The sequence below is a fragment of the Drosophila miranda genome, chromosome XL (assembly GCF_003369915.1).
Source record: "Drosophila miranda strain MSH22 chromosome XL, D.miranda_PacBio2.1, whole genome shotgun sequence".
Lineage (NCBI taxonomy): Eukaryota > Metazoa > Arthropoda > Insecta > Diptera > Drosophilidae > Drosophila > Drosophila miranda.
The window spans coordinates 3,716,028-3,738,346 of record NC_046673.1 but is presented as its reverse complement, the minus strand read 5'-3'; the positions used below and the strand labels follow the sequence as shown (position 1 = coordinate 3,738,346).

Here is a 22,319-nt window from a genome sequence, read left to right as displayed (position 1 = left end):
ACCCCACTTTGGGCTTGAAGATGGTCAAATGCGGATAAAACTGATGAAGATCTGTTGGGGGTGATGGCCATTAATCAGCCACATACTCGTACATCTATGGAATTATTCCATAATGCTTCCAATCAGGCAGTTGTTGATGTTTTGTATTTCCCAGTGGATGATTTTGGGGCTAGATATCAGTAGATAAAGCCTCTAATGACGTAGAGCGAATTCTTCTGTCTGGTTTTCCATATCCTCCAGGTAGTCAATGCTGCGCTTCTGCATCTTCGGAGTAAGGTTTTTTCAGAATTTATTTAAAGGGATTCCCATAAAGGATTTAAATCCAGTGCGATTTCTTTCTTTGCCTTTCTCTTGCTGTTTTTTATTTTTTTTTGTGAAACGGAATTGGGAAATATCAATATACACTGTCTCGTTCCGATATTCGCCCACACACACACACCCAGAAAGGAACTGTGGCTGAGGCAAGTTGTGTGATATGGAAGTGCCACAAAACCAAACAAGAAAACATCATAAAAAATTGAGTTTTCAATATTTATACGAATTAAATAATTCACGCGCATGGGCCAGGCCCAAGTCCAGGACCAGAATCAGACCCAGGCCCACGTACAGAGATGCAGATACACACAGACACAGATACCGTTACTGGTACAGATGCACAGAGACTGGGGCTAGACCAAACAAGAAGCTCGCACTGGGGGACACGCCAATTCTCTCCTTCGGAGTGGAGCTGGGGACTGTGGCCCGCACTACGCCATAGGAGAAGGGAGGGAGCACAGAGCTCTCTGGGCCGGGCATTTTACGAGTATTTGAGGTTTATTTTATGCTCCCGCACACTCCCGAATGCAAAACAACATAAATTCTGTGTCAGAAATCATAAATTTCAATAAAATAAAAGCAGCGAAGCGCCAAATAAATACGGGGGAGGGCAAAATGTAGGGTCTGGCTATGGGGGCTCGAAAGGGTAGGGTAGGGGTAGGTTCCACGCTTCAGTTGGTTAAGTAAAAGCAACAGCCAAGTGCAAAACATATTTCCTTAAAACAGAAAAACAACCGCGAAAAAAAAAATAAGAACTTTGTGCTCGGAGGCCCAAGCTTTATATACTCTTACACTAAGTTCCAGAAAATAAATATAATAGATATACTTATTATAGACATGTACATATAAATAGACAGGTGCATGTATAAATTGATTATAGATATATGTATATATATATTTATTATAGATATGTATAATAATAAACATATCTCTCCCACCGATATGAGTTAAAGATCCCGCGACGACACGACCCAAAACTTTTTGTATGGTATGATAAAGAGATAAAGATATATTATACCTACTGTACCTACTTTTTAACAGGGTAATCTTCAAAAAGCAAGTGTATTTTCCCCAAAGACTTTTTATGCGACAGCTAATAACCAGCCAAGCATTTACTTACATATGAGACTTACATATATTGAAACTGATCAAGAGATTGCATCTACAGGGTACGAAATGATTCCTTATGTGCGTTTCAACAGCTGATTAAAATGGCAACACTCTCTGCAAATATGTACAAAAAGGAAAGGCAAAGACAAAAAATAAAGCAGGGAAACTCCTTTTTCAATGAGTGTGTGTGTGTGTGTATTTTGCATAATTTAATGGATGCTAGAGGGCAGAGGGCAGCAAGGGGCACTGGAGGGGTACTGGAGAAACTGAGTCTGGGAAACGGGGGTACAGAAGCCCCTCCATAAAGTGGCCGTCAGGCTGCCGCAGGATGCTTTCTATCAAGTCAAGGTAACGGCCGAAACTTGCCAAATATTTCATGAGGCAACGCGGCAAATGTGTTGCACACAGCTCAGCGGGGTGGGCTGATGGAAGGGAGTGACTGGTGGCTGGTGGCTGGTGGGCAGTGGGTCCTGGTGCTGCTGCTGGGAAAGCCAAATGGTTTTTCTTTTCGTGTTGCCATTTGCCAGCAATTTTATAAATTATCAATTTCGCTCGTTCAACGGCAAAAGGCAGAAAAGCATAAAGGCAAAAATGAGGAAAAAAGTATATGAAGAAAGAAGAGAAAAGAGAGTCAGAGAGGGGAGGGTAGGGGGAGAATGGGTGGCGTCGCACAAAATAAATAAATGCAATAAGTTAAGGCAAATGGAAAATGGTGAAATTGGGAAAAATTGGAAAACCGCAGAAAATTGCAATTCTCCAGCGAATCGAATCGCAAAATCCTCCACAAGTTGCCATTAAATGTCGATTGAGGGGCTGCAACTTGCAATAGAAGGGTGGGGTGGGGTGGGGTGGTTTGCTGCGCTGTGCTGTGCTGTGGGGGCCCAAGGGTAAGACTCTGTCCCAAAGAGAAATGTGCAGTTAAATAAAAATCAAAGCGGTTTACGCTATCAGCAAACGATTGCCGCTCCGCTCCCACCATCGGATCGCAGAAGTTGCGCTGACAGAATCAGGCTCCCTCCCACCATGGTCCCCCAGTCACCCATGCCCCCACTTGTGGCATCTGCATTTGGTGGCAGAGTAGAGCAAAAGCGATATTGGTTTATGCAACAGACTTTTATGGGTGCACATCAGAGCTGCACAGGAGACAGGCGACAGGCGACGGTCGACAGACGGCCAGAAGAGGAGCAGGAGTCGAGTGAAGTAAGGCGAGCATTTGGCAATGCCAAACTTTGACAGAGCAACATTTTGCAATGGAAAATCCATCCAGGTTGAAGCTGCCACAGAGTGGGGCACGGTCTACGAGTACGTATTTGGGTCGTACCGTGGGTCGCACTGGTGGCAAGCATCAATCGCAGTTGTGCAAATAAATTTGCTGTTCACGTACATGAAAGCCGCTTGCACAAGCCTGCAATCATCCTCAAATATTGCCGCAGTTCCCCCGGATTCCATTTCCAGATCCATTTATACACTCGAAACTATTCCATCATGGTTTTTGAAACCAGTTTGTTCTACAGAAAATCTCATAATACATTATAGTATGTGTCCATATATATGTATATATAAAATTATATTTATAATTTCGATCTCCTTATACAAATATTATACTATTTAGATAGCATCTTTGTTAAGTTGTTAGTAATTACGAGTATAGAAGGGTTAATAGGTTTCCAAGCCAGATGTTAAGATTATTTTTAAATTTAAAGCACTGTACCACAAAAATATTTTCTCCTCGTGCAGCACTTTCTCTTGGTTGAATTGAAAGGCAACCGCATGTCAGATTTGGATAGGCATAGAGTTCCATCCTACCACTCCCTCTCCCTCCCCGCCCTTCCCTCATTTCACCTGCCCTATGGCCACAGTTCCAATGATGACATTTGCTGGGAGTAGACACAGACCCGACCAGCCAAATCTCAACCTCAGCCCCATCTTTTTGCCATCTGCCAACCCTTTCGCCCATTTCCAGCTGAGTTTTATGGGATTTTAGATATTTATAGATAGCAATCTCTACCGCTGTCTTCCCCTCTTTCTCTCTTTCTCTCTCTCTCTCTCTCTCTCTACATCTGTCTCTCAAAGTTTCATTGGGGGGACAGTCGAAAGTGGCTGCCGAATGCCACCGAAATGGATCCTCCAGGGTGGAGAGGTGTTTCCTCTGCTGCCGTTGGCGCTGCCCAGCGGAGCATAAAAAATTGCGGCACTCAGAGCCGGCACTCTGGCAATGGATGGGGCGTGGATGAAAGCGAGCGAAAGGGACGACCAGCAGGGGGCCCAGCAGGGGGATGGGCAAGGGCTCGAGCGAAGCGAGTGTGGGGCACCCTAAACGATAGAAGGCAAAGTCAATTTAGTGAAAATGCGAGGAACCAAGTGAAATGTCATAGCCAAGCTGAATGCTCCTGTTCCTAGCACTACCGTGCCATGCTGTACACCCCCCATACCTCCCCAAAAACGTACATATATCTTCCTATCACACAGCGAACAGCTGTCATTGTCAGTGGGCCACATGCCTGGGATGCTGTCCTGCTCCACGCTCTGGCGGCTGCCAAACCAAGATGTTGGCCAAGTTGCACTTTTGCCTGGAAAAATAATTCCTCTTCGCCTCAGTTAGGACAACACACACTCGTAGGAGTACACAAACTTGAAGCTGCACGGCTCTGTTTGTCTTGGTGTTTGTGCCGCCTGCCATCGAACCAAAGGAAGGACTCGACCAAGTCATTCCCCACTTGGCTTTGACTTTGACACTTTTCGATACAGGAGTTTGCAGACGAGACTCTGGAGAGAATCGAGCAAGCAACAAATGATGGTGGAGCGCACACTTCTATCAGCGATTATGGCTCCCGTCCCGCCTTTAGCTCTGTTTGCATGCCAGGGTTTGCAGGACGCGGTTTGCAGGACGCGGAGAGCGCATATCCTGCAGCTTCTGTTCTCTGTCCAGCGCGTGACTGGTCGGCTCTGCTGCACTGCCACGCCCACTTTACATATATGGGCAGGCGGACAGTGACGAGGATTCAATTTGAAATGCACAAACAGCAAACAAACTGGAATTTGGAAGCGGCTACGTGACCTGGGAGTGTAATATTACCCGTAGAAGCCAGAGAACGGGCAGAGGAATATCAACGCAGAACGGATAGTGGACAGACGAAATGGGATTATCTGAGCAGGCTCCGAATAGATGGGCTGAGGTAAGGGCTGTGGAGCAGCCAAAGTGCACCAGTTAGTGCTCCCGGAAAGGGCTTACCAATGGCTAACTTTATCCGGAATTACGAAAACGAAATAATGTTTTACTTAACCCATTCTCTTGTACACTCTTGAAAGTATTTTTTCTTAGAGCTTAACTTTATTCAATGTCCTTCCATCTTTCACCTAAGTGTTAACTTATAAGCCACTCATAGGCCTTTAAACATCACACCAATCTGAGTGCTGTTTTTTGGAGCAACCCAAATTCAGTGCACTCTGTTGATCAAATTTAAATTTAATCCCAGTACCTACCAATATTTTGCTTGGATTAAGCACCAACTCCGTCTTAGTCTCAGCTCTATGTTAAGTGCAATTGCAGCTTTAGTAAAATATTACGTTTAATCCTGTAACAGTGTATTTCCTGCCTTTATGCAAAATATAAATCCTTAAGCTTTGCTACAATAATGAACCTAATACCGATTCGGCAGCTATTAGATTATAATCAATACACAAATATATAATAAATTATAATTGCAAAAGTTAAAGAGAACTGCACAAATTAAATGTTTCTTGATATGAGTTGCGTTGAATAAACTTGTGAGGGCAAACTCCTCGTTTGAATCATTCTTAATCGTTCGTTCAAATCATCCTGAAATAACTGAGGACCTGTTTACACGCATACATTTAAATGAGCTGCTGGGAGGGGCTGAAAACACGCAGGCCAAGACCTGCAAGGTGCCAACAGCCAGGTGCCCTCACATGAACAAAATCGTACGAATTAATTTTACTCATTGCTTTTTACTGATTTAAAATCAACAAAGAACATATCTATAGTACATATAGTACATATGTACTCATGCATCAATGCTAAGCGAGTTTATTCGGGTAATTTTCATGTATGAGCGTTTTTGCAATCACCCAAAGCCTATATCGGATTCAAACCCTTTTGTAGTATGAATCATTTCGAAAACTGAAGAGCATGGTGTATTGTCCACAAGAATGGCCTTCGTAGGCTATCATCTGTCCAATTATATATTTCGCTTTGTCGGAAATGTGTGTGGCGGTTCGCTTTTCGACGCAAAACTTCTCTGAAGGATGGGTGATTCTTCTGCATGTTTCTTTGATATCCTGTCCTTCATACGAGCGTCCCAATCGAATGGGCTCCCATCGAGTAATCCACTTCAGAAAGTTTACCGGCTTACTGGTCCACCTATAGGGAAACCTTTGGGGAAGGTTTACGATCCGTGGAAACAGCCACAGCTGCATGGACGAGTGGGTGCAGGCAGAAACAGAGCGAGTGCGAGGGCGCAATGTCCATGGCAATTTATGCGGCTAGTGGACCGTGGACCGAGGGCCGACTTCGGATGGTCGGATGGCAAATAAAAAGGTGTTGATGGACTGCGACATGGCTGCACAAATTGTATCGACACCACTCTCGAATATAGCCAGGCGGAGCATGAGGAATCCCCAGATCCAATCCAATCCCGTCCAATCCCATACCATCCCACACAATCCCGTTCTGACGCGTTGCAGTTGAAGCTAATTAAACGCGAAAATTGCAGGGGGTGAAGCAAAATTGTTGCCAATTTGACAGCAGCTGGAGTGGGTGGGGTGGGTTGGTGTGTGGCGCTACGGGTTTGGGGTAGGACAGGGTCGGGGCGTGGGCGTAGGCGTGGTCGTGGCGCTGCCTCCAGGGTGCCCATTAGGGCAGATTGCGCTGAACTGGTCGGTTGAATGTTGCTGTTGGTCGATTGCTGATGACGTTTTGTATTCGATTTTATTTCCAATTGGTTTTCAGTTCGAGCGGCAGCAGAAATTTAATTGAATATGGCAGCGGAGGAGCAAACGCATTTGAAGGATCTCAGTGGATGCGGATGAAATCGAAACCTAACATAACCCAGAAACAATCCACTCCCAGCTCCCGACTCCCATCGCAATCCAAACCCAAACGCCGTTGGGCTGGCCACAGTGGAGCTCGAATTAGAATGGAAAATAATTGCAGCTGGCGTCATTTCAATTAGGTCCGTTGTATGAATTTGCTAATGTAACGCTAGTCCCCTACCCGCCACCATCCTATCATCCCCTATCAGCCCCTCCACTCAACCAGCTCACTTTTGGCCCCCAATTCGTTGCTAATTGTATGGCAGTTGCACTAAGAGAAATGACAGGGGCCAAAGTGTTTCGTTAGGGAAACGTTTATTCTCTCTCTGTCTGTTCTTTTTGTAGCAGTGCATGCCCATGGCCAATGCCGAAATTGAGTGGCCACAACGGACATCCACCTCAGCTGTGCCACCCCTCTGTCCGTCAGGCCCCCCAGTGGCCAGTTGCCAGTTGCCAGTTGCAAGCTTCCAGTTGCCAGCTCATTCCCAGCGACGTTTTCCGTGCAATTTACCAACTGCACTCCAGGGATGCATTTTGCTGACCAACTGATGTTGCTCTCCAGCCTCAGGGAAGGGAGGAGGGGCTGGCGGGAGTACAGGGTGTGCTGTCGGCCTAAACATCGAACTCCATTCCCAGAAAAGTTTCACTCGCATTCGCATTGGCAGCTAATGGCAAAAGATGGGCAAATATGCTTGGCCATAAATCAAGTTCATCAAGCCATACCCTTGTCACTTTTCCACGGCTTCTACCCCCCTTTCCCTGTACCCACAAATCAGTCACTGTCTACCTCAATTCTTGGCAAATCCTTAGCGGATTCAGCGACTTCATTTCAGCGCCATTAGCCAGCCTGAAGCCAGCCGCCAGCCACGAGTGCGAGTATATGTATCATTCCATTCCTAAATAGCCATAACTTCTGTGGAATCGGCTCGAAATTGATAATTGATTTGGCCATTATGATGTTCCGCATCCACCTTCGCATCCCCCACGGTTCCAATTCCAGCAGTTGTCCACTTCCGGCAAATGAAAGCTAATCGAGATGGGATGCTCGTAAAGACAGGTCAGGTCTAGCGAAGGAGTCCGATTTGGAAACGAAACTGCACACGTGACCCCTCTGGTTTTCGCTTTAGACGATGTTGTGCTTTTGTTTAACTTAGGAGCGTTGGACGGGTGGTGTCAGAGGGGGTTGGACAGGAGGAGGCAATCATTGTCGATTTGCCACAAACAAAAACTCAAAGCAAACGAAGCTAAGGAATTTGTGTCTCGTCTTCGCCTCAGCCAAACCAATTTTGCGGCGAATTCAGGAAAGCTTTGCTGAGCAGAGCCTCCGCTCGGCAGCGGATACGGAAACGGAAACGGTCCGAGAGTAGGGCACATCGCCGATGGGCGCACCGTACTCGTACTAGGGCCAGTTCCCGTTGAGTTTGAACAATGGGGTTGCGCTTGGGCCTCAGTGGGGCTTTGGGCTTGGGTTTCGGGTCTGGAGTTTAGAGCTCGGGACTTGGGGCTTGAGGCTCAGCTTGAGTGCTCGCCTCGCATCGGCTTTGGCTTCGGCTTCGGGCTTGGTCTCGTCCTGAGCTATGTCAGAAGTTGGCAGCGTTTACTTTATTGTGCTTAACACTTTTTGCTTTGCCAGACGCAGCACCGCCGCCGACGACGCCGCCCCCGCCCCTGTCCGTTGCCATGCCACCATCCTACTGGTGTTGCAAAGTTGTGCGGCACGGCACGCTGATGTATGCTCATATAACTTTGCCACTAACGAGACTCATGAGCTGCATAATAATGAGCCAAAGTCGAGAGTCCTGCCAGGCCCCTGCCAGCTTCCTGCCTGCCACTATTTGGGGCTTGTAATCCTGCAGGCTCAGGCTTCCTCCTCTTCTCTAAGCTCTTGTGTGGCTGCATTCATTTCGCATTTATCGACTAAATATGCCGGCCATCAATCAGTCAGCCTCTGCTTCTGCTTCTGCTTCTCTGCCTCTGTGCCTCTGTTTCTGTTTCTGCCTCTTCCCCATACCGCATTCGAACCTGAGGTTTATGGCCTGGCTATGAATGAAGTCCGTACGATTAATCAGCCAACTGATTTCCCAAACAAGACGAACAACAATGCAAGTAAATGCGGGCCAATTATTCATATTTCCTTCCCCAGAGCTACTCTCAGCACTGGGAGAAAATACCTCATCGACATCGACAACGTTGCTGAAATTCTTACTCAGCAAAATGAACAGAGTTCATTTAACGAGTTCATTTTAAGAATAAATTGTAGAAAATATTTCGGTCTTAGATGAAAATTCAAGAATAAAAGTAACAATATTATTTATTATATTTACTGTGATGATTTTTCGCTTTTAACAGGTGCCGCTTAGGGTCGCAAAATCTTTTTCCGAAAAATATTGAAGTCCAATGAAATAAAACAAAAAAAATGGAAATGATGTCGGCTTTGTACCAGTGCATTGTCAATTCCTCTTCAATCTCCAACACAGATGTTCACCTGTGGATACAAGACGGCTCGAGGGTAATTCGAACGGAGCTTCGAGGAGGGTTGGAATTTATGAACTTGTCCTGCCAAATGATTTGCTTGGATTAAGATTTACATTCGCATAAGCTCAGGGCTAGTCGGTGCATACAAGCTTATATACGTATATGTACGTATACATTCCTGATCTGTAGCCACATCAAAGTACTCTCGACTCGAATTGGGGGCAGGATGGCGATATGGGCCAGGGAAAGCGTGTTGGTCGGGAGGAGCCTATTCTGGCCATCGTCTTTTCAATTAGCCTGATGCAAAACAGTTCCACCAGTACTGTACTTCCTGCCTCCTAAGTATACCTCGCCAACTTCCTACTGCCTCTGCCACCCTCCCGTTTCTGCAACAAGAAGTTGGGGGCCCCGGACCATTGCGTTGCAAGTGCAAATTAGTCGAGAGTGCCAACAAATTTAACGAGCAAATTTACACTCAGCGAGCAGCAACAGAAAGGGAGCTCAAGGGGTCTCAAGGGGGGCGCAAGGGTGGGCTCAGAAGGGCAAAGAGGGGGGTAGTTGGATACAGGAAAGCAGAGGAGAGGGGTATTGTACGCGGAGCCATGACCCGAGTGCATGTCCGTACCCCGATCAGCACGGCCGGACTCTGGGGCACGGCTCTGAGCGCTGAGCTCCGGCTCCTGCTACGGGCTGTTGCTGAGGCAAGTTGCAAATTTTCCTTTTTTCCCATCTCTATGTACTCTCTGTATCTGTGTCTGTCTCTCTCTCTCTCTGTGTGTGTGTGTGTTTTAATTTAAGGAACACAGCGCCACAATTGCCCAAAAAGAGAGAAAGGGAGGACGAAAAAAGTGAAAAGCCTCGTGGCAGGGCGAACCTTTCAGCTCTTTCCAGCCACAGCCCCAGCCCCAGCCACAGCCCCAGCTCCAGCCTCAGTCCCAGCCGTAACCCCATTCCGATTCCAGCTCCTTGCTTGGGATCTCTGTTTCTTATTACACTGGGGCGTTGGCCACTTTATGGCGCACATGGACTGCATGGACTGTTCATGGTTGACCCTGACTCGCCTGCTACTGCTGCTGCTACTGCTGCTCCGGATCAGGAAAGCATTTCATTTTCTTGGTGGGGGACACGTGTGTTTGTCGTTGGAAATTGAATCAAAAAATTGAATACAGTGACCGGCTTGGATGGATCGTACTGGAAGGAGAAGACGACGGAAGAGAAAGAGGACGGCAACCTGTCGGGGCCGGGCTCAGGCCCCATCCGTCCCATAGCATCCCATTACGGTGCCAGAGCTGTGAACCCATGTCAACTTTAATTGAATTTGATAGAACGGATATTTAGCAAGGCTGCGCACCATTTACACCATTAGCCAAGGCTCGGCTCTGCGAGGGAGCCCGGGAAACTTCATCAGGCCAAAGGTTTCCCCTCATCTTCCGGCTCACCTTTACCCCGAGTCCCTCTCAAATTTGTAAATTATTCCCTGGTTCTTGGGGTCAACTGAGGTGGCCATGATTCAACATTTCAGGCTGCAAATGACACCGCAAGATGACGGAGTGAACCCACGGATAATTATGAACCTTTGTGTTCAAAAATACAGCGCATAAAACTAATCAGAGATGCCGGAATAAAATCGCTATCAAATTTCAGGAGAGAAGGAAAGAATAACAGCCCAAACCGAAAAACCCGCCACCATTAATGCTTCAAGGAAGAAAATGGACACATGGATGAGAATCGGCAAGGCGTACCAATTGAATCCCCGCCCGCAGCATAAGTAGGCATAAGACGTGTACGCTGACTCCATGAACCAGGTGAAAGACGTAAGGACGTCGCTAATCGACTCCGACGACTTCAAGCATGCCGGCCAGTAAGTACACGGCCAACCTTCAACGCAGTCGTCAACAGCGAGGCCCTCGTCACGACCGTTACCGCGTCCCGAACTGTGGTCAATCACCTATGCCGTTACTGGTGCCGCCTAAACAACGTATGACACAGCAATCGCCTAACACTACTAATAATACTAGTACCTATACGAATCGAACGGGATATGCACCAACCAAACCCGATTTCATTGGTGCTAGTACCAAAATGGACCGGCCAGCTTTGTGTATGCATCATATCATTCCAGTTCCGGCTGTACGAGTATCTCCGCCAATCCAAGCCAAATACGTCTTCTTCAAGCTTTTTTTTTCCCTAGGCAATGCCGTGGACTACATAGTGAGTCGGACTCCAAACGAGTTGGTGTCTTTTCCATAGTCGCCTTTCCTTTAAAAGAACATTTATCGTTTATTTTAATAAACTCGAAAAGCTGTTGCAAACTGTAACTGATTTTTTTCGGCTGCCTTTAATGGGTCTACTTCGGTCCGTGTTTAAGGCCATTCCAACTCCTTCCAGCTACCATCTACCATCAAGTAATGTTACGTGCACTATTTTCCAGCTGGTGGAGTAAATCAAAAACAGTATCCGAACTGGCTCACATCTCCACCTCCGCCTCCACCTGCTGCTTTCCTGTACATTTTATTTCAATGCCGTTTGCTCTTGTTATTAAATTGCCAGCCACATTGCGCAAACTGGGGAGTATTTATTAAGTCATAAGCATCAGCCCCAACCCGTACCCACACCCACACCCACACCCACACGCAGACACGGTGTGTGTGTGTGCATTGGCTCTAAGCAGCCGCAGCCGCACCCGCACCCGCACCCGCACTCCGATGCAAAAGAAGTGCAGTTCGCACCTAAATTCTCGTAGCCGTATAGGTATGGCTACAGGCACAGCTGCACGAAGGCTGCATACAAAGTTCTCTGGCTGGAGGAAAGAGAACAAAGTGCACGGCGAAGCATAAGAACAACAGCAGCGCGGCAGCAGGGATGGTGTGGGGGATATTCGCATTCGCCCAATCAACGCCCTATCAAACGGGGGACTCGGAAAACGGAAAACGGCTCGGAATTAAGTTAAATTGAATTAATCACAGCCGAAAGTATTTGTAAGGTTTTTCTAGGAACAAATCCAGAAAATAATATTTTATTATAAATTATATAAAATATAAAATCAGTTTTTTATTATTTACCCACGCATCCCACTTAATCCTTACTTGTTTATTTCGAGAATAGTGGCCTATTTACACATGGAAAGATAGATCCCGATATACACGTACATAGATCAGGTCTGCATTTCCTCTGATAAGGAATCACAATTATTCAGATTTCTACCGCTTTTCTTGGACACACTAGCAACCTTTTGAAGCCGAGTCCTTTCCTCGCTTTCTACAGATGTAAGTGTGTGTTTGGCAGGGGTTGACTCCCCAGCAATGGCACTCTGAATGGCTTGCGAATCCAGCGATTTTCGTATTGTTCCTTGGCTCTTTATGCTCCGTGCTCGGCCAGCGCTTGTGCTCTGTAGACGGGTATGATGGGCTATTGACCAAGGTTACGCCCTGTTTGTCTGCCCGCTACGTAAACCTCTGCCTTGAGTACAATTATTCAAAAATTCATTTATATTCCGGTCTTAATTTCAAAATAAGCACAGCATTCAAGCTGAGTTTAAGGCCGTTTTGGCTATGGGATCAAAGGTAAATATTTGAAATATATGTATATAACAGATAATAAGAAAATATAAGGACAACGATCAAATAATCTTCGGATACTTGACGATAAATCTTTTGAGATACTTTTGAGAGAGCCAAACAGAATAAACTCCAAGGACGAAAGTAGTCTGATTAGAAAGATTTTACTTTAGCTGGAGTCAAATGTTTGTTTGGCTTAAGTCTTACAGGGTATTTCTGAGTAAGGTTCTGTTCAATGGTAGTGCTCCCCACCAGTCCCATTTTGCTTTCGCTTGCCGTGCTGAACCCTGACACGCCAGCTGCTGCTGCTCCTCCACGGAATGAAATTCTCGTTTAATTGCTGCAACATACCCGGGCTCCACACATGTTGCACATACCAGCGTGCCAGCTGTGGTGGCGGCGGTTGGAGTTGCAGGAGCACCAACCAACCAGAATAAGCTCGGCAATAACTAATTGAATTATGTGGCCAGCAGACGACTCCACTACCACTTCCACTTCCCCTTCCACTTCTGCAGCTCCAGCTCCATCTGCAGGTCCTCCTGCTGCTCCTATTCCAGTATACCCTGTTCAGATCATTTGTTGCGGAGTTCGGCCCGGATGAACGTGTAAATGTCGCGCTTCCAAGCCATTGACTCGGAATTGGGTTCCCCCTGTGGGACGACCTGTAGCACGGCTATCTACCTTTTCCTTGCCTAATTTGACATGAACATGCATACGAATGATTCTCTAAAATGGCTCTCTATTTTAATCTGACTAATCCACAAAGAACATACGTAGTGCTGAATAAAATTATCCACGATAATTGTTATTCACATGGGGACGGGGACCAGCACACACACTTAAATGTAAGGCTAATTAACTGTGGGAGCTGAATTTTTCATATGATTATTGCCCTCTTGACGGATCACATGGCCTGGACTGGCAAATGAATTTTTTGCACAAAGGCGCGACCCTTTTGAGCTCGCCGACATTTTCCCACTGGGCAGCGACAATGGCTCGAAGGCCAGTCCGGCAATCCAGAGTTGCAGCACTCATTGGAAAACCGCTGGGAAATATCGGACGGATACGGCCAGGAGCAATAGCAGGAGCATGGATATCAAAGCAACCGCACCCCTCATCACGGCCCAGCCACTCTACTGGCTGTACAAGTATATGTGTCCGTGTGTTTACTCAGACTATTGACAATTTGTGCAGCAAAGTCAAAGCCATGAGCATGATGTGGTGCGGGTTGAAGGAGGGTTGTGTCTGGGTGCAGGTTTGGACATGACAGGACAGAGAATGCAGCATGCAGCAGGCAGCAGGACAAAAATGCAGAGCATGATTCGCCTTTTTGCTTCAAAGTTGAAGCTTTCATCAAATGCAATGAAATATTTCACATAATGAAGATTCTATTGGGCCACATACAAATACACACAAAAAAGGACATAACCACTGGCCACACACCCACACACACACACACACACCACGCACACACTTTACGCATGGGTTGGCATATGGAACGAGAACACGGAAAATTCAAAGAGATGTTGTCCGGGTGGCAGCTAATAATCGGATATTTTGTGCCACAGTCATATAGTACTCGTGGTCGGATACGTTATATAACAGTTTAATACGAGCAGGGGCAAAAGTTGGACACACAAAATGGCCACGCAAACACCTTCTGTAGCAGGCTCTTTATCTAATGGGATAGTAGCTAATAAATATTGATTGAAATTTGAGAGATAGCCGGATAGCCGGATCTCCATCTCCATCTCTCCCCCACTTTGAGCCAAAAACACTGTTTGACATTCGAACCCAAATAAATATCAACTGACTGAGCCGAAAATGACTTTATAATCTTATTAATTTTTAATCTTCCAATCAGCTAAGGGCGCATCCTTTGTCAGCGACCCCAACCCTGTTCCCTTCGACCCCTAATTATATTTGGGCAGGCAGGAAAGTTATAAGCAATGAAAACGGGACAGGCAGGAAAGGCGGGAAAAGGGTTTCCATTGACGAATGGAATAACTTGCGGAATCTGTGGATCCCCTTTGGAAACTTTTCCAATTGCTGTTAACAAAACAAGACATACAAATTGATTGCCAACTTTTGATTAGGCCTGCCCCAATCGGTTGCATTTAGATGTCGATTGCCTTCGTATCTCTTCTTCAGGTACCTCATAGCTGGGACCAGCTCTGGACCTGGATTAATTGAAAGCCTCCGCATTCAAATGTCCAAAAGCCAAAATCCCGCAAATAATATTCAAAAAACTAAACAAAACAAAAAAAATAATAAAAGGGTAGCCCGGCAAAGGAAATTGTTCGAGCTGAATTTGCATTTGCTGCCACCGCTGCACCGCTGCACCGCTCCTGGCTCCTGGCAAAAGTTTTTTTGGTCCGAAATTACCAAGACAAACTTCCATGCCACAGTCGGGCGGGCAATCGGAATAGGACTAGGACTGGAACTGGAACTGGAACTCCCCTTGGCTTCTCCTGCGGCAGCTGCTGGAGCTGTCCTCTAGCCGGCAACCACGCAATTAAGTTGCATAAAGTTGGTTACATGGTTTGCAAGCTGCGACTGGTAGCTTGGCAACAGCAACAGCATCCGCATCCGCATACGCTGCCGGCGCTTGCGACTATCGCGACCATCCATAATGTCCGTATCGTCGTCTCCCCTCGACCCTGCGTGTTCTGGTTTTCGTCTCGGGCCAAATGTTGATTAACATATAATTGGATTCTAATTAATGCTAATTGATTTGTGCGACATGTGCTGTGCCCTTTATCTTGGGGACTGGGACAGGGACATCACTTTCGAATTCTTCCACTCCCCAACCATCATCGTAGTGGCTGGTTGTGCTGGACGGCATGGATGGTTCGGCATGTACTGTTTGCTCGGCTTGTCATTTCTGGGGGGCGTGAGACACCTTAGATTCACATAGGGAGGACAGATATACGCAGACATGTGCACGCTTATCCTTGAATTGCGGCACGACAAACAGTTCCAGTCGCCAGACCGCGTCACGTGTCAGATTGAAGGGGCAGCCGGACAAACTTTACACCGCACACAGACACACATGGCCGGAGATACGGAAACGCATCCAAGCAAACACTTGCGCACACAGCGAAACACTAACACGCATACATATGTACATTCATATGTTTGTATGCATTTATATGCAACAAAGATGCTTGGAACACAACCAATTAGGCGCTGTCAAATTGTTGGCATTTGAAATGCCGACACACGATAGATTGCAGAACGAACAAAGCATCCACTCTCCACACGATACTATCTACTTTCCAGTCTTCAATCAGTCTTTTATCTTTCGATAAAACCTCTCCCCGCTTTCCAGCTTGGGATACTTTCAATTATCCGAATTCTGATATTTTCTGGCTCTTACAGCCCATTTCTTATGAGCTTACAAATTATAAAAACTATTTATGCCACAAGCGGCGTTCGCTGACCCAAAGTTTAGCCAAATTGGAATTTGTGCCGTTTCGACTCGCTCAAACTACCTGCTTTTCCCCACAAGGCTTTCACCACTGAAGTCTGGCAATACGACCTCTACTCTCCTTGACATTCCCTCGGTTTCATTCATTTTCCAAGGAACCTGTTCGAATCGTTGGAAAACACCTTAGCCTGAGCGTTCACAATCGAATTTACAAAAGTTACAATACAAGTAAAGTAAAAATTGCCACTACATTTATTTTAGTTCGATTTGTTTGTTTGCAATGCTACCTCTATCTCACACTTCGACTCAGGATAAGGGTAATGCCGATTTGGGACCTCGAAGCGGCTTCAGCTTCATTAACTGCCGGCGGTGAGTGAAGAAGCGGTCGTGTCGGAAGCGGGATCAAGGAGGAAACTGGATAAGTAATTGACAAAATTTCTTCCAACATTTCCACTCAGCAATGCGAAACTACTGGCTGAGGGCTTTCAGCCCCCGACGCCGGTGCGCACTGGCACCTCTATTGTGGGCATCATCTTTAGCGACGGCGTAATCCTTGGGGCCGACACGCGGGCCACCGAGGGTCCCATGGTATCCGATAAGAACTGCTCCAAAATTCACTATTTGCAGAACCATATCTAGTGCGTACCACCCCAGAAAAGCTCGTCACTGTAGTATTCTAACTCTAACTTCTTCTCCTTCCAAAAGTTGCTGTGGTGCTGGCACTGCCGCCGACACTGAAATGATAACCCTGACGACTTCCTCACAGCTGAATCTGCACCAGATGAGCACGAAACGGCTGGTGCCAGTTGTCTGTGCCAGCATAATGCTACGACGTACACTCTTCCGGTACCAGGGCCACATTGGTGCCGCCCTGGTTGTGGGAGGGGTGGACAGGTGGGGTCCTCAGATCTACTGCAACCATCCGTGCGGCTCCAACGACAAGCTGCCGTACGCGGCAATGGGATCGGGCACTTTGGCTGCCATGACCGTGCTGGAGCACGGCTGGAAGGCGGATCTTGACCTGGACCAGGGCAAGCAGCTCGTGCGCGAGGCCATCTCGGCGGGGGTCTTCAATGACCTGGGCTCCGGGTCTAACATCGATCTCTGCGTGATCACCAAGGCGGGCGCCAAGTACCTTCGCACGGACACAGTAGCCAGCGAGCGGGGCGAGCGCCAGGAAAAGTACTACATCAAGCCAAACTCTACAGTAGTGAAGTCAACCTCCGTGCAGAACCTTCTGGTGGCTTCAGAGCACTGCTATAGCGTGTCGTTGTTTCCTTCCTGTTGGAAATTCTACTCAGAGCTAAATTTGGGGGACGGATCGTGGCCCGCAAATACTGATCCGGATGAGCAGCCGACAACATCTGCTTCCGCGAAGGCGGCAGAATCTCAAGGGAAGAAGAAAGGGAATAAGAAATGAGATCGTAACGTAGGCCCCAATCACGCGAAAAATTCGCAATAATCTAAATGAACTTTGCTCTAAAAGATTAAAAAATTGTCCGTTTGCGCAACTATTATATCGTGGAACTCAATATATAATACGAGTACTATATATTGTATCTGTTATTTCAACACACTTTCCCACTTGCTGTTTTGTATGATGCTGAGGACGATCTTTAAGCTACACAAATTTCAACAATTTTGATGTTTATCCAAGAGACTTGAGGGGCGGAGTAATGTAAAGAGAGATAGAAGCAGGACATCTCGGGATATCTTTCCTCTACACTGAAAAAAGAGCTACAGAAAAACGTTAACAAACCTAAACATATATAATGACTCTCAAAGGTTTATAATATTAATAGGTATGTATAGTCTTTCCCTGTCAAGATAAGACTGTCATGTCCTACCTCGCTCAAGTTTGAATTCTTCACAAATGCAAATTAATTGAACATGCATCCAGTTTTACGCACAGTGTAAGATTAAATCAAAGTGGAGCTGGTACTGGTAAGGCAGTACTTAGACACTCTCATTGTGTGTCTCTCAGCTCCTGTGCCGTGCCTTTGCCTGTGACTGCTGCTCAAAAACTACTGCTCAAAAATAGTTGGAATCTTTTGCGATTCCCACATGTTGTTGGAGGCCGTTAAGGAGGAGGAGACGAAGGAGGCTCTCTCCCATGCATTTGAAATCGAATATCTAGAAGTTATCCACTACTGATTGGCGACGAATGCTGGCAGAGGATTTAGCCAGTTGTCATTCTACTCATTCCAGTCTCAGGCAGTGGCAGTGGCAGCGCCCTGGCAGGTTGTTCAATCCGTGCTCATGCTCTCATGCTCGTATGTATTCGAGGTCCGACCGATGTGGGGTCTGCTTGGATCTGCTACGAGTATGGTCTGGTAGCTATCAAACGATGAACTGCGAAAACGTGTAAATATTGTCTTGTTCACGTTCCGGGTTAAAGGGGCTGGTTCACGTTCACAGACAGGAACTGGAACTCGAACGGAGTTGGAGACCAGCATCATTATAAGATTAAATCGCAGTGCTTGGGTGCAAGGATTCTCTCTAAACATCTACACATCCTCTTTCAGCATATGGCCCCTGGTGGTTGGGGCGGGTCCTGGGGCAAGGTTTGATTTTGTTTTGTCGCTTGTTTGCCATTCGCTCGGCTGCGTCGGTTACCTTTGGCTTCCTTTTCCCGAGTTCACTTTCCTTGGAGCAGCATCAGCTGGAGTCCAGGTCCAGGTGCTCACGTTCCACGTTCCCTGTTCTTCTTGGTTCTTGCTGCTCGGCAGCTCGGCTGCCATCTGTTGTCTGTTGTCTGTCGCTGATTTCCTCCCTCTCTATGTGTGTGCACATTTTAAATTAGATTTCTGTGTGCACTGGCAGCTTCCTTCGGTCGTAGGTCCTCCCCCATTTCCACCATTGTTCCTTTCAGCGCCCTCAACTCTTACATGCTCCACCTGCTTCGCCAATGCTCTGGGTCTATGACTCCATCTGGTTCCGATTCAGTAATCGAATACCGAACCATCACAGGATTATCTTTTTTCGGTTAGCTTCAAGCCTCTGCCCCAAAGCAGGGGAAACTCCAACCCCTTCTAATCCTTTCCTATATGCAGTCTCCATCCATCTATTCATTTATACATGCCAGGCCGTGCCACTGGGACGGCAGCTCCAGCTCCTACATGTAGCCAGAGTAGAGGCATTGGATTACATTTATTACTTATTTACGGGCACTTGACGTGCAGAGGGTCCAGAGTCCCCTCTAACAGGAGCAGCAGATGGCCAACTAATTGAATAATAGTAGGAAGGGAGCTCCTGCTTCCTGCTTCTGCTCGGACTCGCTCGCTTGCTTGCTTCCATGTCGTCCCGGGTGGGATGCTGATGTCCTGTCCCCAGCCAGCCGTGTCATGGCTCAAACACAGAGCTCTGCAGGCAAATGCGTCAAGTGCAATTTAATTTAAATCGTGCGTAGCCAAGGGCAACCAAGGAAGGCGATAGCGATAGCGATAGCGACAGCAACAGCACCAGCAACAGCACCAGCACCAGCACCACCGTCATCAGCGACGGGTCACGGGTTGTGGGGTCACATTTGAATAAGGGCCAAATAAGAGGATAGGGGCATGGGCACGGCTCCGCTGATCCCTTGGACCTCACGAACGCAGTCATTCCATATACTGTTGTTTATGGCCACACATTTCCTTAAGGTTCGGATCATGCAACGCAGACACAGTGGCAACAACATCTGGCTGCCCGATGTGCCACACGGGAATCAGAGGTCAGTTCGGCTGAGCGTGCAAAGTGTCTGGGAAACAGACTGCCAAGCAGACGAATTTGGGCAAAGTTGTGAAATATGCCAGCGGATACGTATACGGATGCGGATATTGACAGCCTGGTAATAAAAGCGACAAAGGCGACAACAGCAACATAAGTAGAAGGAAGAGAAGAAGCTGAGCCCGGCACAGGGGCGTCAATCAGGACAAAGGAAGCGTGAACATATCTTATTTATACATACAACACCCGAACAACAGTATCATGCATACGAGAGGACGTGGCAAGATGTGTCCATGTAGCCACTGGAGCATCTTCAGCATTTTGGGTGGACAGGATGGGGCCACAATGGAACTAGTGGCAAAAGCGACATTGAGTTTGGCTCAAAGTTAAGAAAGCTAAGAAAAGTTCTGGCATCGGATCGAAATAGGGAATTAAACCTATTTGTTGTCTTCATCTGATTGTTTTTTGAAATACTCGTATTGTCCGCTGCACCATCATTGAACTAGTAGATACAAATTTCGATTTTTACACAGTTTTAGTTATACTTCCATTTGAATTCTGACTTCAACTGTTTCATACGAGTACTTCTTAAACGCATTGGTGCTTCAGTAAGGGAGAGTGGAACTGGACTGCATGTTGGAGCTGTCGTCACTTGATTAGACCCCCATTAGCAGAACGTGGTATATTGTACGTAAGTAGCGGAACCCGATTCTGAAACTGATTCTTAGACAGATTTGGGGGCTCTACGGCTGTCATTGTTGAGCAGCCCGTAAAGTATACAATCTGAGTCGGATAATGTCTCCAGCATACTTACATACATACTAGATGACAGGACAGTTTCTGTTAGTGCTTTTTCTGCTCTGCTCTGCTCTGATTTCGTTTCGTCTTCTTTCTCTTCGATTTGGCCCTCACAGTCAAAGAGTGACGGACAGTAAATCCCATTACCACCAGACTGGGGATGGGGATGGGAATGTCACCCCTCTTTGCCTCTTTTCCTCTTTTGATCCGCAATCAGGCCGATTCTCTGTCCCAAAACATGCCCGCCGCCTGAAAGGGGAAAGGGGGAGAAACTTGTGTCGCACTTTTGTTACTTGTTTCATGTTCCTTGGTCCGTTTGCCTTAGCCAGCATCAAGCCTTAGAAGCAGCCATTTAACAGGAGGCAAGGGAAGAGGAAGAGGCGGAACTAGGACAGAGCAGGGCGAGGCAGATATCGCACACGGCTGGCTAGTGGCTGGCTGGAATGCATGCCACGTCAGATGCCGGCGCGGACGTGCTTCACAGCTTAAACAGCCGTGGGGCGTGCCCAGCCATATGGACAGCAGTGGGACATAGGGCGGTGGACGGTGGACAGTGCAAGGTGGGCATTAGGTTTTGGACGGTGGACGATGGACGTGCCATCAGCTTTAGGGCGTGGTCGTAGGCGTGGTCTGGCATTCGCATAATCATTTAACATAGAGAGAGAGAGAGAGAGAGGAGAAGGGATACCGAATGAAATCAGAAGCGGCTTCATTATCGACAGCAGCAGCGTCTAATTAGCGCGTCGAACGGGTCGTATGCGCAATGAATAATTGCCGGCTACCTTTGCCACAGGCAGCACAACCCACCAACCACCAGCCTCACACTCACACCCACACCCACACCCACACCCATTGAAAGCTCCTAACAGACCGCCCCGCTGCGGTCAGCTGCAGCTGGCTGCGGTTGGCTGCAGCTCTCCTATCCAGCTGCAAAATGAGAACACCAACGCCATACGGAGGACAAAGCCGGAGCTGTGATATGAAAAGGGGAGTCGGGAAGAGAGAGTTTAGATTCGAGAGAGATTTTGGGGCCCAAGCACGTGCCTCACACTGTCACCCAGGACAGCGGAGTCACGCACTAAGGACTGGCACTTATTACATAATATCGAGTACCATCACCATCGACCAGCAAATTGACCCAAGCTGGACCATAAACCATATGGGAAGGGAAGGCTAACCCTTGCAGACCAATTGCTCCTTTGCCGGCTTCGGAATAAACTCAGCTCAGTCATCTAATTTTGCTTAAATTTGACAGGGCTTTAGATTTTGTGGAAGGATGAAATATTTCAGACTGCATCGCGTAAAGGACTTATTTGGGAAGTGGTAAAAACTACATCTTTTAGAATTATTTTGAGAGGGATCGTAACTTTGGCGAGTTAAGGAAATAGGTAGAAGAGTTCTGAGAGCGTATATCATACGTCTAAGCAATCATAAGTCCCCCCTCTAACCTCTACGTATAACCATTCCCAGCCAATATTTACATAATTAAAAACCAATATAAGCCGTCCTTTTTTTTGCACTAAATACTTATAAAAATAAGTAAAGAACCCTTTTTACCTAAGTCTTTAGCACTATAAATCTAAACCCCAATGGAAACTCTGTAAATATAATAAAGAAATACCCTATAAACTCAGTAACAGGTATAATAAATGGTAGATGGCAATACAAATAAATAAGATAACTGTACTGTATGATATCTTCGGCATAATTAGTGTTACATTTTTGGGACGAGGGCTGCCTTTTAAGTCCGTATAGTCGGCTATTTTGTAGTATGACCAGGTAATAATCGCCACTTCCATTTTAGTTCCGCGCCGGTTATACCTGTACTGACTTCCATTATTCACAAGCTCAAAGAGGTTTTAGGAGGTGTGGTT

General features: G+C 46.8%; 1 protein-coding gene across 1 annotated transcript; it reads left to right on the top strand.

Moving 5' to 3' along the window:
* Positions 1 to 16,131: 16,131 nt before the first annotated feature.
* On the top strand, positions 16,132 to 17,495 carry LOC108150822 (proteasome subunit beta type-7). The gene is made up of 3 exons (XM_017279133.2): positions 16,132 to 16,308; positions 16,398 to 16,577; positions 16,645 to 17,495. Exons 1-3 carry the CDS (start codon positions 16,220 to 16,222, stop codon positions 17,357 to 17,359), a joined length of 984 nt encoding a protein of 327 aa, XP_017134622.1. The 5' UTR covers positions 16,132 to 16,219; the 3' UTR covers positions 17,360 to 17,495.
* The last annotated feature ends 4,824 nt before the right edge of the window (positions 17,496 to 22,319 follow it).

Excerpts from the sequence above, each read along its gene's own strand:
- LOC108150822 (XM_017279133.2), top strand. The coding sequence starts at position 16,220 with ATGCTACCTCTATCTCACACTTCGACTCAGGATAAGGGTAATGCCGAT. Across the intron at positions 16,309-16,397 it reads AGCTTCATTAACTGCCGGCG|CAATGCGAAACTACTGGCTG; the intron begins GTGAGTGAAGAA and ends ATTTCCACTCAG. Across the intron at positions 16,578-16,644 it reads TATTTGCAGAACCATATCTA|TTGCTGTGGTGCTGGCACTG; the intron begins GTGCGTACCACC and ends TCCTTCCAAAAG.